Genomic DNA, 15,027 nt, shown 5'->3' with positions numbered 1-15,027 from the left:
ATATTGTACATGTCAAAAACTATATGAGAATTGCTTTAGAATACACACTAAATTGACCGGTGTCTCATCTCGATGTCTATATGTAGGTGTCTGTCTTTATTTCAGCTTAATCAATATTCTTTCCTTCTAAAAGATAGAACTCTTCTTAGAACTCATATAGAACTATAAATCTTTGTAATTCTAATTACTGATAAGAAAAATGTCATTGGACAAAGTGAGATGCTGTGTAAAACATTAATGACCAGATCTATTTGTTTAAACTACATTGAGAAAACTATTAATTTTAAATAAATGTGTATTTCAATAACATCATTTGTTTGAAACAAATAAATATTTATCTGTTTTGAAAAAGGATTTCTTATTATCAAATAAGTATTTTTTCACGGCAAATCAATATTATTAGTTTCAAACAAATGGTGTTAATAGCACTATTGAAATAGATATTTATTTAAAATCAATAGCTTATTTTTCAGTGTCTCAGAAACTTTAGAACTATTGTAAATAAAATGAGAAGCCTCAATTATCGAATTGAGAGCTATTCTATTAATATTTTCTTATATTTTGAACCAGGTTTTATTACTTTTTAGAAAGTTTGAGTCGCTAATTACGATTATTAATTTTGTCATTAGTTTAGAGTCCCTACTCTAACAGCACACATATTCGAAAGATAAGTATTCGGAGGATATCCAAAGGATATCCGGAGGACATTCGACATCCTTGTGATGTTCTCTGAATGTCTTTGGGATATGTGTGCTGTTAGGGCATTTACATATCTTAACTTGACGTTAAGTCCACGTGTTTCTCCAATATTTTTTATTATCGAACGGAGGGCTATTCTATTAATATTCTCTTATATTTATAACCAGTCTGTCATTTTTTAAAGAGTTTAGATCGCTTATTGTGATATTTAATTTTGTCATTAGTTTAGGGTTCCAATTTAGATATCGTAACGTTAGGTAACGTGTTTTTTCAATATTTTTTATTATTATTTATGAGTTTTCATAAAATGAAATATCAACTTCACACACATACAGTGTTATTATAAAAATGCAAGTTAAATGAAACCAGTTTGAATAAAATACAATTTCGCTGCAATGTAATATAAAATTGAATATGTGAGTATAGAGCTACAAAAATTAGTTTTCATAAAGTTATTTCCTTAAATATTAATTTGAATCACGACTATAGCACCTGCCGAATTATTATTATGTTTTTAAAGTTGTCAGTCAACTTTAATACCGATAACTTGATATCATTCGGTGTTCAAACAATCGCGTTGTCTCGATCTTCTCTTACAATTAGTGAGTCCATTCAAAATCGGCTGTCTGGCCGTACGTCAATTGGGAGATTCTGTCCCTTTGATTCCTTCCTATGCAATCAGCCAGTGCGACCACAAATCTTTCTCGACCCTTCGACATATTTAAGGACTGCGCGGCACGTTTCCATTGAGTTTTTTGCCTGAAGGATGACGACATGTTACGAGCGTGTTAACTGTCGCGAAACAAAGCTACAACGGTCTTTTTGTCGTGATATTAAATGAAGGTTCTGCTTTTTTTACGATGAGAAGGAAAGAAAGAGAGAATTATGTAGCTCCGAAATTAAGTAGCTATTTTATAGCTCTAATTGTGACAAATGCTGCGGCCAAATGGTGGTCGAGTTTGCATTTGCGATGTAATTTATTGTTTGAAAAAAGATGCCGTTTCTTTGTCCAACATAGAAGTTTATTAATTTATTTCTCTGAGGCATAATAAGTAAAGATATTAAAACTTTTATCAGTATAATAGCAGCTATATTTTTATGATAATAATAAATATTATTATTTTGTTATGATAATAAAGTATAATTAAAATTTTTATAAAAATTTTGTGATAATAAAATTTATTTGTAATATTTTTATACTTAATAATTTTTATTATGCTATTTATATTAAAATATTAAATATAAATATTAATTTTTTTAGATTACATATTAATGTCTAAATAAATAAAAAATATTTTTTACACTTGAAAAAAATAAAACTAATTATATACGTACTTAATGTTGTCATGAAATAAACTTCTGTAACAAAGAACGGCTCAGTGGTCTAGGGGTATGATTCTCGCTTTGGGTGCGAGAGGTCCCGGGTTCAAATCCCGGCTGAGCCCAATTTTTATAGTTTTTGTTCTTTTTGTATTTTAAAATATTTAAATGGCAATCAATTAGCCGGATTATATTTTTATTAATATATTTTTTATGCGGCCATATGATATATATATATATATCTTCTTTATTTAAAAATTAAAGAATGTATTTTATTTTTTACATTTTGTTTTATTTTCTAGCAAACAATTGTATCAATGCTTATATTTAATTGTACAAAAATTAAATAAGTATCTGGATAAAAGTATATACATAATATAATAAAAAGTGAGTCTAAATAATATCTCACAATAAGATTATATCTGTGTTTCGCTTACGTGTTACCAAGTAACGTGTATAATAAACTGTTTTTTTATTCTTTATATTTTCTACTGCTATCATAAATTTATATACATAGATAGAATGTATAGCATTAGTATAAGAAAGGAGTCAAACATGCTATCATAAATTTATATACATAGATAGAATGTATAGCATTAGTATAAGAGAAGAGTCAAACATGAGAGTCAATGCTTGTTTGATTGTGCAAAAGAATGCAGAATTTTAGAAAAAGATATTTTTGAGAGAAGTCTATAGAAAATACATAAATAAGCTAAAAATTTACATAAAAACTATTTTAGAAGAGATAAAAGTCTCTAAAATTAATTAGTATATTACCTAAATACTCGTGTATGTGTGCGTTTGATCATGACTAATAGCGAATTCGATTGGATGCACCAGTGCGCACTGACAATGAGTGCATATAAAGGTTTATCACACACAAGTTCACAATGACACAAGTAATTAAAAAAGGAAAATAATTAATAGTAAGAGCTATTATTATTGTTGTTCAATATGAATAATGATAATAATAGATTTTACTATTAATTATTTTCCTTTTTTAATTACTTGTGTCATTGTGAATTTGTGTGTGATAAACCTTTATATGCACTCAGTGCGCACTGGTGCATCCAATCGAATTCGCTATAAGTATCTTATTTTAATCGATGTTTTTGGCTTTTTAAAAGGTAGCATTCTTTTTTAGAACTTAGGAAAAACTATAAATCTTTAGAAACTTGACAAAAAAATTATTAGATAATAAAACTCTCACATAATAAAATGCTACATGAATTTGGCATTTCAATTTATCCTGAAATATTTTTTGTTTAATGATATATTAGAAAACTATTTTTTAAGCAGTTTATATAGAATTATTTGTTTAAATCATACAGAACTAATAAAAATAAAATTAAAATTTTTAATTATTTGTTTTTACAAAAAAATGTGATAACTTTACACATATTAATTTTTCTCGAAAACAATAAATAAATTATAATTGTAAAATATAATATATAAGAGTAATTTTATATATATAAGTTTTAATCTAAAATATAATGATTTAAATTACATATATTATTTTTTAAAGTAATGTTCAGTGAAACAATGACATGATATTTTTGTAATATTATGACAACACGATTTGTTATAGTGCTATACATCTGCTAAACATAGATAAATGTAACTTAGCACGACATGGTTCATCGCGTAGAAACAGGTTTACAATAATCGATCGACCATTGCGGTACGCTCGGTCAGGTTTTCGGTTAAGTTAAACTGGTCCCAAAGGCAATTTCCTGAAAGTTGCCGACTCGCATTAGAGGCGGACACGCTTAGAACACAGGTGCGTTTAACGTATGTATTTCATGGTTTAATGTGAAGATTACACAGGGAAAGGTGCACGGTACGGATGGCATCCGTATGGGCGATACGCCGTCTGCCACGCGTAATGATGATGTAATGACGTGGTGAAACCCTATCTTTATTGTTTCCACCTTAGCGGCTGTTACCAGTTTTCGAATGAGACGTCATTTCTGCTTTTCTAGATTCTAAAAAAAGTAAAATAACGGCATGATTGCGGTTATTTTCCTGTATTATACTTGTTACACCATGACTTTCTCCTCTGAAAATTAATATACGTTTTATTAGAAATCAATATCAATAGAAAAATTGCAACTTTAAATCACAAATCTAATATATATATATATATATATATATATTAAAGCTGCATTGTTTTTTAATTGTATATTTGTGTAAACTTTATATTCGATAACATAATATCGATCATAATGTGCATATGATAAATTTACTATTTTTTGCTACTCTTTTTACTGTTTTATTTTATTTTTCTGCATACCGTCACGTGCATTGCCGTTTCCAGCAGTTGTATAAAATTTATTTCCCTGGACGGCACTCCGGCATTTCTCAATTATTAAACAACCTCCGACTGCTGCAGTAAATCGATCTTCATAGCCAATGTGTCTTTTATCAGCAAATAGAAAAGCGCGACAATGAAAAACTAGACGAAAATGGATCATTGTATTTACGGCATTGTTGAGAAATTATTCTCGTGTCAGCGCATCAACCATGTATATATAACGATGCATTCCTGGAATATCGTTGCATAATGCATCTGTGTCACAATGACAAGCAACTTGTCGTTTCGCAAGGGTTATACTTTCCGAAAGTTTGACGTTTTGTGTCAATGATGTCAGAAGAGCTTGTGGAAACATCGTTAAAACAAATTTATCTTGCCAAACAAATCTATCGTGTTAAATTTCCTGCATTTGAATGCTGATAATTAATTATTTATACATTGAAACTGTTTTAGAAAGAGATATTCACATTTTCTCTAAGATTTTTATAACATCGTTGTTTCGCATTGTTTGAAGAAAACTAAAAATTGCTTTTCGTAAATTATAAAGAAAATTAATATTTTCTTTTTTGTTGCCAGTAAAATTGTTTCCTTCGTGCCTTTTTTCTTCGAAATTTATAATTTAAGATAATTGATTTTTAAAATTCAATTTATCTGAATTTTTTTTGATAAAACTAATTATACGGAGTTATATTTTCCTAATATGTATACTTTTTCCAAAGATATTGTTATTAAAATTCTTGCACTCACATCTGTCGATATCGATCATTCTGTTCGAGTTCGAATTATCCAAAGCCACGTAACGAAAGTGATCCACTATAGTCGATGCCGCTGACATTGTCCTCTGGTTTGGTGTAAAGAAGCAAAAACGGTTTCAACTTTCGAGTGCCCGCACTACCTTGTCATCTCGCCCTCCGCCGCCCTTCTGTACTGGAGTGCTGTCGCGGTAGCTCTTTCCAACTTTGATGGAGCGCCTCTCCAATGCGCATAAGATGAAATGAATTAGCACACCGGAACCAGAAATCGGCCGCTGCTGACAACAACTCAGTCACCCTCTCTCTTCGTCTTTTTTCTCTTCCCGTCTTTGTTCCTTTTCTCGCCGCATTCTTTATCATTGTCTCCTTCCCTCGATTTTCGAGTCGCACGAACCGTTGCAAGTCGTGTCCCTCTAGAGAGTTCCTCTAAAGAGTGCGTCGCGAGTTCATTCGGACTCATTAAAACCACTCGAGCTCGCATAGACCCTCTCCGACGAACCGCGATGATCTGTCAGGATTGTTGAATAGAAACGGTTGCAATCACGAATTGCTGCTGGGGATAAGAAAACTCGCCTCATGTCCGTCAGGCTTGATAACCTGGAATAAATTCAAAAAATTAAGTATATATATTGTGTTATAATAATGAAATGTTTAAAAATTTTTTAATTCGTGAATTTTGTTCTTGTGCTACATTATCTTATTTGAAAGTAAATAGATAATAACGAAATGGAAAAATTGTTGTGAACTAAATTACATACATATGTGTTTATGTATAGGCATATATGAAATATGATATAAATACTTTTGCTGTAATAATATCTTATTACAATATTACTTAAATAATTTTTTAAAATTATTGCAATTATTATTTATAATTATTATTTATAATATTATGCATTGATTATTTAAATCATAAAAGGTAAGAATCAAGAATTAATTATAGAATTTAGTGAAACAAATAATGTTTTATTTTTGTTATTATAATTTTCTTCGGATGTCACTTACGATTTAGAAAGTTTCGACGGACAGGATGTGCTTATTAATTATTCACATCAATTCCTCATTAACATAGTTAACGTGAAATTTCACGATATCGCGATATCGCAACTTGGCAAATAGAATTTGCTGGGACACGCGACTTTATTGATGGGCGTATAAAGGAATGGATGGCATCTACATATCATTCGTGCTACCGATGATCCAATTGCCGTGTGTGACGAGACGTGAGTACGCGAGAGCCCGTAAAATTGAATTGCGATTGAATGTCGCGCTGGACATTTAGCTCTCCGTCGTCGCGAGTTACGAAACGTTGAATTCAATTGAAAAGTGAAACGCGGCAATTAATATTGTTACTAGCGAATTTTTAAAATTTTCTATCCATTAAATGAATACATGTAAAAATTATTTTTGTATCTTTTTACCTGCCGCCTTTTATAATTGATTAAAAGCGTCGTAATTTAAGAGCGACTTCTACCTCAGGTAAGAAAGATTAGAAAAGTCGCGATTGAAGAGACACTCCATACATCACTTATACTCGCATTCACGCTTCAGACTTTAAACTACCATAACCGAATGCACTCGCTAACAATCTCAAGAGGCGAGAAATTGTCGCTGAATCCGCATTCCTTAAAGATCCCTTAGATTTATTCCGAACGATTGTCAAAAGCACCGGCTGCTGTTGTGCAGGACGAAAGGCAGAAAGGCGGATCGTGGAAGCGCGATTTTTTGATTCCGACTTTTCGTTTGGACTTGTCGTCATTCAGTCTGTCCGATCGGTCCCTCTCCCTCTCTCTCCTTCATGTCATTGATCCACCAAACGCATGAATGAATCGAGTCTACGCGACCTCGGGGACTTCTTGGCTACCGTGAATGGGACGCGGCGTTGTCGCGCTTGGGCCCGAAAAAAAGGCAGCCGGCTGGTTTTCACGTTTCATCAGGCCCCGCGAATGGCAACACAAGTGTCCCATTGTCGGTCCGGAGTTCGAGGTTTCAAGAGCGCGAGAGATCTTGACGCATTGTTCGCACAGCTTCTTAACACCATTAACTACGTTTTACCTTAAATTTAACCTAAAGTGGGGGCCCTCTTGACAAATTTTCGGGATTTAAGGCAACACAACCGGTTTCCCATCGACAATAGCGAACGAGCCATTCGAATGACCGCGTTGTACTCTTGTTGAGTTGTACTCTTTCTGACCGATCGTTTGACTGGAAAATCGTGTATATATACAGGCGCGCGTTACGCCGTCAAAAGAAGTGATATATGTTGAAGATTCTCTATGATGAACATTTGATATACGCGTTTTATATATAAAAAGCTATATATATTTTAATTACTTATTTGTATGTAACTTATTTATCACAAGTATCACTTGCCATTTGACCCGCGGTTTTAAATACACGTGTTATATGTACTTATATAATATATTTGGAATAAAAAAATTGAAAGACATAAATGTATAAAAAAGATAACAAAATTTGATTCTTAGTAATTGTTTCAATATGTATATATTTAATTAATTAAATTATTTGCATTATAATATATTAAGAAGAAAGTGCTTCATATTATCATTATTATTTTTGTTACATATGTTCGTTCCGAATTATATATAACAGAAGTTATATTATGAATATTTTCACAATTATGTTCTCATATTTTCACGTTATACAATAGAAATTGAAAGCAGTATTAATATATTTATTAATGAAAATTAAATAGCTTTAATTAAAGAGCTGAGATTCACAGAATCATTTAAATTCATTTATTTTATATAATAATGAAGAATATCACTAGTTATTACTTCATAAAATTGTTGTAGATATTTATTATTTAGAATTTTAAATTTTGAGAGAAGATATTTTTTATTTTAATCAAATTTTTCTATTTTTAAATTTTGAGGCTTTTGATTATACATGTAGTAATATACGTTTCTCCTTTAAGGAATATTTGTTACGTACTAAGTGTATAAATATATATAGTTTTGCTATCAAGGAATTAAGGTATAAATGAAAAATAATTAATAATATAGCAAGTGAGAATTTTATTCCGACTAACTTTATATTAAAAAATATGCAATCTTGATTTTATAAATCATACAAAAATACAATATATTTATTAATATACAATTATATACTATATATATATTTACAATATGTGCAATATATTGCGAATGCATTTTGATATAATTTTATTGTTTGAGCCTTTTCTCGTTTATCTACACTTTTAACTATTGATTTAATTTATCTCTTGCGTTATACATTACATTTACATAGTACAAGTTCCAAAACTTATAAACAGACTTCCGGATCTATGAATTAACGATTCTCTCGACGGTGTGCTTCGTGCATCCTATATTCCTGAACATCGGAGTTGTAATTGCCTCTGGAGTCTGAGTCTGATAATCTGCCACCACTTCCATCTTTCTCCTCTTGTCATCTTGTTCGCCCGCGCCTGGCAGACTCCTCTTGCAACCACGAGAGAGATCTCGTGCTTCGCATCCTATTGCCTGATCCTGCACAGAATTTATTCTCGAGAATTCAAACTTTGCTTCGAAGCAGGCGTCTTCATTTGCGATCGATCGCTCGAGACGTTCGGTCTCGGCGAATCTGCGAATGGATTTGCCGTCGCTGCTTTCGCTCTTTGGAGACCTCTTTTCTTCCTCTTCCTGCTCGCACTTTCTGTTAGGTGATTCGTCCCCGCAGCTATCTTTTCGTTTACCGCAAGTCCTCAGGCAGCAGCATTTCTGGCTCTGACCGGATGGCAAATCCTCCTTTTTGTATTTTACCCGGCGGTTCTGGAACCAGATTTTCACCTGTTTTTCCGATAGTCGGAGATTAGTCGCGATTTCGATGCGACGCAACCGCGACAGGTACATGTTTGAAGAGAACTCGCGTTCTAACTCTAACAGCTGAGTGCTAGTGAATGCAGTCCGGATACGTTTAGAGCTGTTGTTGATGGAACTTGGAGATTTTGGCGGAGGCGTCGGGGTGCTATTGCGGGATGGAGACTCGCTAGGCGCTGAAATGTCTGAGAAAAGGTCAGGGGTTAATGGCGTTGCTACGAGATCGTTGTTGCGATGGAGAGAACTCAATAAATTCAGTGCTTGCTTTTACGCGATATATCTAGGGATTGAGAATACACGAAGATGTATGTGTTTTTTTATGACAAAATAATATCTTAAGTATTTCAGGGAGGATAAAAATATTTAAAAATATTTGTATATTAAAAGATAAATATTAAACAGAATTATAATTTATTTTTACTTTTTGAAGTTTTCCATTAAAGTATATTAATACAGTTCATAATTGCTTTTGTATTATAATGAAAATGTGATGAAAATACTTTTGAAAACATATTGTAAAATAGTAGAATTATTTCTTTTTATAATTATTTTACTTGAATTTTATCGAAATTATTTGAAAATATTATATGAAATTAGTATTTGAAAAAATATTATTTGATTTATTATAATTATTTGAAAACATAAAATAGTGTCTTTTATTTTTATCATATTTGTTAAGGATTTTAATACGTATATACACACACATATATGTAATGAAGGCAATCATTATTATTATTATTATTACACATTATTATACATTTGGGAATCATTAATGGACATTTACCATAAGTTAATTAGTAATCATATTTACCTGATAGTCTGCTCGTGGAGGTATTCAAAGGCGATGGTGGACTCTGTCCTGGTATTGGCAAAACACCTAACGTCGGTGGATTGATGGACACGGGCATAGTGGGTGGTCTGGGCACCGGTCTAATCGGTTGATAGCCCAAACCCAGATTGAAAAAATTGAACATGTAATTGGGCAATTGATTTCCATAATATGGCAATGGATATGAAGGCGGCGAATTGTTGCCGATTAAAGAATCCACTAGGAAGCTTCGAGACATTCTTTCTTCAATGAAGCACTCGGAAGATCAATACAATTTCTCAAGTTGTGTCCAACTTTAAATCGCAGAAATCACACGCGATACACAAAATAATCCAACGATCATTGAGATTTTTTTCGTCGCACTTGCTTTGAATTTATATTAAACTTTTTTCTCAAGAACGTATTTTCACAGCGTTCCTAAAAATATGCGATATTGATTTATATTACTTTTCAATATTTTTAATTATAGGACGAAGTTAAATATAAACTCATAGTTTTGACTGCACGACGGTGCGTCGAATTCTGCATCCCGAAGACTCCACTCTCGTTATATATACGGGGTGCAAACTCCACCCAGGGGTTGGTTTTTGATCTGAGGCCCTTTTATACGGGGCCCCGCCCTTCTTCTACGCGAGGGTGCCCCTTTCGAAGTTCACCCCAACTGCCCTCCCCGGGGAACGACAATGAGTAGGGCATTTTCTCGCAGCACTAATTCGACGGGTGGCTAATATTGCCGGAAATTTTATACGGCCTCTTTAGCTATCTTCTATTATTATCGACGTCCTGACGCACTGTATACTCTGCTCGTCGTTATTTCGGAACACAACAATTGATGAGCTCAAAGTATGATTTAAATCGACGGATACAAATTTATGCTGGCAATTCCTGAAATTAAATTTTTATTTTCTAAAAAAGTTAATAAAAAGCTTAAAATTATCCTTAATTTTCTCAAATCAATTTTAAAAATCTTAATGAAATAAAATTGCCACGAGATAATTTTATTTACAAAATTTACAAAAATCAACTTTTTTATATCAAAAAACATTTTGTTATTGGATTACTATTTAAAGACACTATAATTATCGTTAATGGATCTCATAAAAGCACGTGTCTTAATGCTGATACAATCTGTTATTCGAACAGTGACCTGAATTCATATATTTAATACGAGAACAGCGAAGGCAAAAAGATCTTTTCCTGCGATTTTTCTTTATGGACAAGGGTAGAATAGTTTTGAGTTCGTTCCACCTTTTCTCTTCGTCAACATTTATCAACTGGTCTTTCTTAAAACGTGTTGAAGAATCTGCGAGGGCAATCAAGATAAGTTGGTAGGAGGAGTCATCTAAGGATATTAGTATCTATCTCGATTTGTGGAAACGTTATTAGTAATCTTTAAATGCGCGAAATTAGGTAAATGACATTATAATCAATCTCGAGAATAAAATATCGAATAAATTAAAATCAGACGTAAAAATATGTAGCAAAAACATACGCTTGATATATCTGATTAAATTTTTATTCGTAGAAATATATAAGAAATATTTGAGAAAAATGAAAGAGAAAAAGAGAGAGAGAGAGAAAAGGGTCGCTTTCTACCGATGTTTCTTCAAGGAGGAGAAAAACGTAAGTTCGTTTCTCGCTGCGGGTCAATACTCGGCAGCTCGACCTACTAAAATCAAATTTCGGATCCGTTTTAGAAAGTGACACTTTTCCAGACTTATTTTTCACCTGTCTCTTTGCTTTTCCTCTTTATTTACAGGAATTTGCATCCTCGAATGTATCACTCTGATGAAACTTTATAGCACCGAGCAAAAATAAAACATTGCTGATGCGAGGATAACGAGAGAAAAATTGCGAGAGAACTGCGAAATACGAGATAAAATGGTTCGATATGTTTGATCGGTGTACCGGGGATTATCAGAAAATGTTTTGCGCACGTGGAATGAAATCAACGGTATGATTTATTGAATTTTACTATGATAATATTTTAATGACACAAAATTGCGCAAAAGTTATTTTTATTACGTTTCTGCATTATTTACGTTAATATATCTTAATTAAATTTTGAAAGAAGAGTTATAATGTATTAATTCTATCGAAAACAAAAAATAAAATACTTAATTCTTCATCGCAAAAAATTATTATTCGTATGCACATCAGTTAAAAAAATATTAGACTTATTCATATGCACATCAGTTAAATGCATATAAGCATTGATATCTAAATGTAATTAGATATTAATGTAAATAAATATATAAGTCAAACACAATATATTGTATAGAATTTTTTAAAAAAATTTTATAATACTTGTAGGGTCCATTCTTTATTGATTGTGTAAACGACAACTAATCATTATTCATGGGATATACTCATCTGAAATTTGAGTAGAAGCACATTGCATTCCCATGTAGAAAGAGAAAGAGAAAGGGAGAGAGAGAGAGAGAGAGAGAGAGAGAGAGAGAGAGAGAGAGAGAGAGAGAGAGAGGCAATAATGTTTCAGTAATATGTCGTTTGACTTGCACACACGCGACTAATTTCTTGATTAGCCGTTGCCGTAATTTATCAAGCGAATCGTGCAATAGACGAAACCGCACGATCTGCTCACAAAGCGGAAAATTAGTGTTTAACATGAAACGCCGCTTCGAATATCCATTTTCACGATCAGAATTTCGACCTCGTCATCGCACGAGCTTATTCTTGTGCGAATGACTGCGCGGACTGCACCTGTCGATGTATCCGAAAATTAATTGCGTGCAACGATGCGTTATTGCTATAAGGACGAGGGAGACGCGATTCGATAATTGTTTCATGATTGAGGCAATATGATATAATGATAACATGTATTACGAATATTAAGGTAATAGCCGTTACTATAATATTCAAATATCGATTTTAAATTGTCTTAAAAAATATTAATGAATAACTTCATCAGTTAATAACATTTAAATAAATGCAAAGAATTTTTTGATCAATTGAAACTTTGTTTTAAGTTTTGCCTTTACTGTAAGAAAATACTTGAACATTTTTAATCATCATTTCCTATATCATCGCATTTATCATCGTCAATAAATCTATAAGCAATTATGATTTTATTGAATATTTAAGGACGGACATTTGAATATTGGCGGATAATATATCGTATACATATATATTATTTAGCGCGTGCCGACAGAGTTGAGAAAACATAGCCGCGATTTTAAACCCCTAACAACACGACTAATCCCATTATCGAAGCATACATGAAGGGTCACATCCCCCGCACTCTCGCGTCCACGTATTAAAAATCACGGTAACGTTATCTTACGGGTTCTAGAGTCGTGAATAATACAATAACGCTTCTCTCCCTTGCCTCAGCATATGTCCGCCGGATTCGCGATTCTAAGGGGGTGCTCGTGGAACCCTTCGACCGGGGATCGAAAGTAGGGACCACCCTTCTCACAACGAAGGGAATGATCCGGACCAGGACCATATACTTCACGTCCCGTGGACTCACGTGCGTCGTTACTAGCATATCTCGCGTCATTACGTAGGAAGGATATTTTAATTTCGTGCACGACCCTCTACCTGGAATCATCCCATTGGTCGCTGCCCTTTATTTCGGGGCGTGACTATTCTTGTAGTCCCGATAGCTGTCCAATCTTTGTGGCCATGAGCACTCAAAATTTCCGTTTCGAAAACAAGCCTCCAAATGTGGCGATTCGAGCGAGAGCATCGAACCGTCGCGATTTCAGTAACAGTCATAACGAAGCATAGCGTTCCGTAGAAAGTGATAAAAACAGTAATTTAAAACAGTATTTCAATTTTTTTGTAACTTGTATATATGTATACATACTCGTAAAATATTTGTTATTTATTATTCTCAGGGAATCGCTATTATTGCGCGAAATTTTAGTGACAAATTTATTATTTAAATCTAAAACCCGAATATGAAAAAATAATATCTTTCAAATAAAAAATTGTAAATAAAAAATTCACCTTTAACATTTTATATGCTATTTACGTATAATAAAATACAAGGATATTATGTGAATAGACACACGTCTTTATAGAAGATATATGCACTCGTGTCAAGGATAGCGTATGATCTTAAAGAGGAAATTACCTTTGCTAAATTCTACTGATTGAAACGTCTCTATGTCTGTATTAAAGATTGTAAGTGTGGAGACATAATTTTTTATTCGATTTTGATGCTCGATTTTTGATTTGATAAGATACTCTCGACTTCGAAAGGAAATCCAGCATCGATCGACGCGCAAAATTAATTGAATCAAAGTGACCTGTATCGAGAAACTATAGATAATAATCGTTTGATGTGGTTACAATACAATTTGCTTATATGACTATTTGAGGTAAGATCATACCTGTGTCAAATGACACATAGCCATATGAAATATTATTCATACTTCACATTTTTAAGTAATATTTTATTAACGCATTGTGTATTGATTTTATGCGTAAATGAAAAAATCAGTTCAAAGTATCGAATCTAAACATGGACTGAAAATCTCTCTCTTAGAGTGAAATATCGAGATAATTGCTATCATATACACGATTCGGTTTAGTGAGGCGAACTCATCCCCGTTGTGGAACTCTCAAGGTATCCTGCTGCGAGGTAATATCGTCGATGGCAAGTCTTGTGAAATGCTCGCGACTGCAGTCGAGCTAAATATTTGAAAACATGCGGTATCTCGTTTCGAAAGTCATAAGTTAAAAATGAAGCTAAAATGGGACAAACTGATTTTCTCGCCATCGTTTCGACGATAAGTGCCTTCACTTGGGCATTAATCTTTTGACGCATTCTACGACCTATGTAAATGTCGGCAAACATATTACGCGCGTTGATGTCATATTTTTCTCGGAAACCAATGTAAACTCCGACGAACTACTGGTGCTGAAACTGACGGCTTAACGAGCCGGAAAGAAGAACTTACATTTCCAACTTCTGTAAATCGCATCTCGACTTCTCGCCTTGCTTCGTATTTTCTACTTCCTTTTCTCATATCGGCGGTTGATTTGTCATTTTTATAGTACGATACCTGTGTGATCGCAAATTTTTGTTCGAAAAATAAAGATTTTATCTCAATAATATTTTATCATGAAATCGACTAAAAGCGTTCGAGCTTCAAACTATAACTGCTTTGAAAAATATTTCTCATGTTTTCTCACGTGTGCAACAGTTAAAACAGATATATTGGACGATAACTCTGATCGGAGCGAATTCGTATTTTCACATTCAGCATTTAGAATGAAATTTGTGCACGATTTTTGAAAAAA

The 15,027-nt window shown here is 32.9% G+C and overlaps 1 protein-coding gene and 1 non-coding gene across 2 annotated transcripts; one reads left to right on the top strand and one right to left on the bottom strand.

Moving 5' to 3' along the window:
- The first annotated feature begins 2,072 nt into the window (after positions 1–2,072).
- TRNAP-UGG (transfer RNA proline (anticodon UGG)) lies at positions 2,073–2,144 on the top strand. Its single transcript has one exon. It is a non-coding gene; the product is annotated as a tRNA-Pro (tRNA).
- A 6,145-nt stretch (positions 2,145–8,289) lies between these two features.
- Positions 8,290–9,991, bottom strand: LOC114932753 (uncharacterized). Its single transcript, XM_029305107.1, has 2 exons — positions 9,736–9,991; positions 8,290–9,109 (listed from the first exon to the last, which is right to left on the bottom strand). Exons 1-2 carry the CDS (start codon positions 9,989–9,991, stop codon positions 8,391–8,393), a joined length of 975 nt encoding a protein of 324 aa, XP_029160940.1. The 3' UTR covers positions 8,290–8,390.
- Positions 9,992–15,027: the final 5,036 nt, after the last annotated feature.

The sequence above is a fragment of the Nylanderia fulva genome, unplaced genomic scaffold (genome assembly GCF_048542155.1).
Source record: "Nylanderia fulva isolate GAGA-0341 unplaced genomic scaffold, ASM4854215v1 Scaffold22, whole genome shotgun sequence".
NCBI classification, from domain to species: Eukaryota; Metazoa; Arthropoda; class Insecta; order Hymenoptera; family Formicidae; genus Nylanderia; species Nylanderia fulva.
The sequence above is the reverse complement of the archived record's forward strand: the minus strand, read 5'-3'. Positions and strand labels throughout refer to the sequence as shown.

Excerpts from the sequence above, each read along its gene's own strand:
- LOC114932753 (XM_029305107.1), bottom strand. The coding sequence starts at position 9,991 with ATGTCTCGAAGCTTCCTAGTGGATTCTTTAATCGGCAACAATTCGCCG. Across the intron at positions 9,110-9,735 it reads CTCCACGAGCAGACTATCAG|ACATTTCAGCGCCTAGCGAG; the intron begins GTAAATATGATT and ends ACCTTTTCTCAG.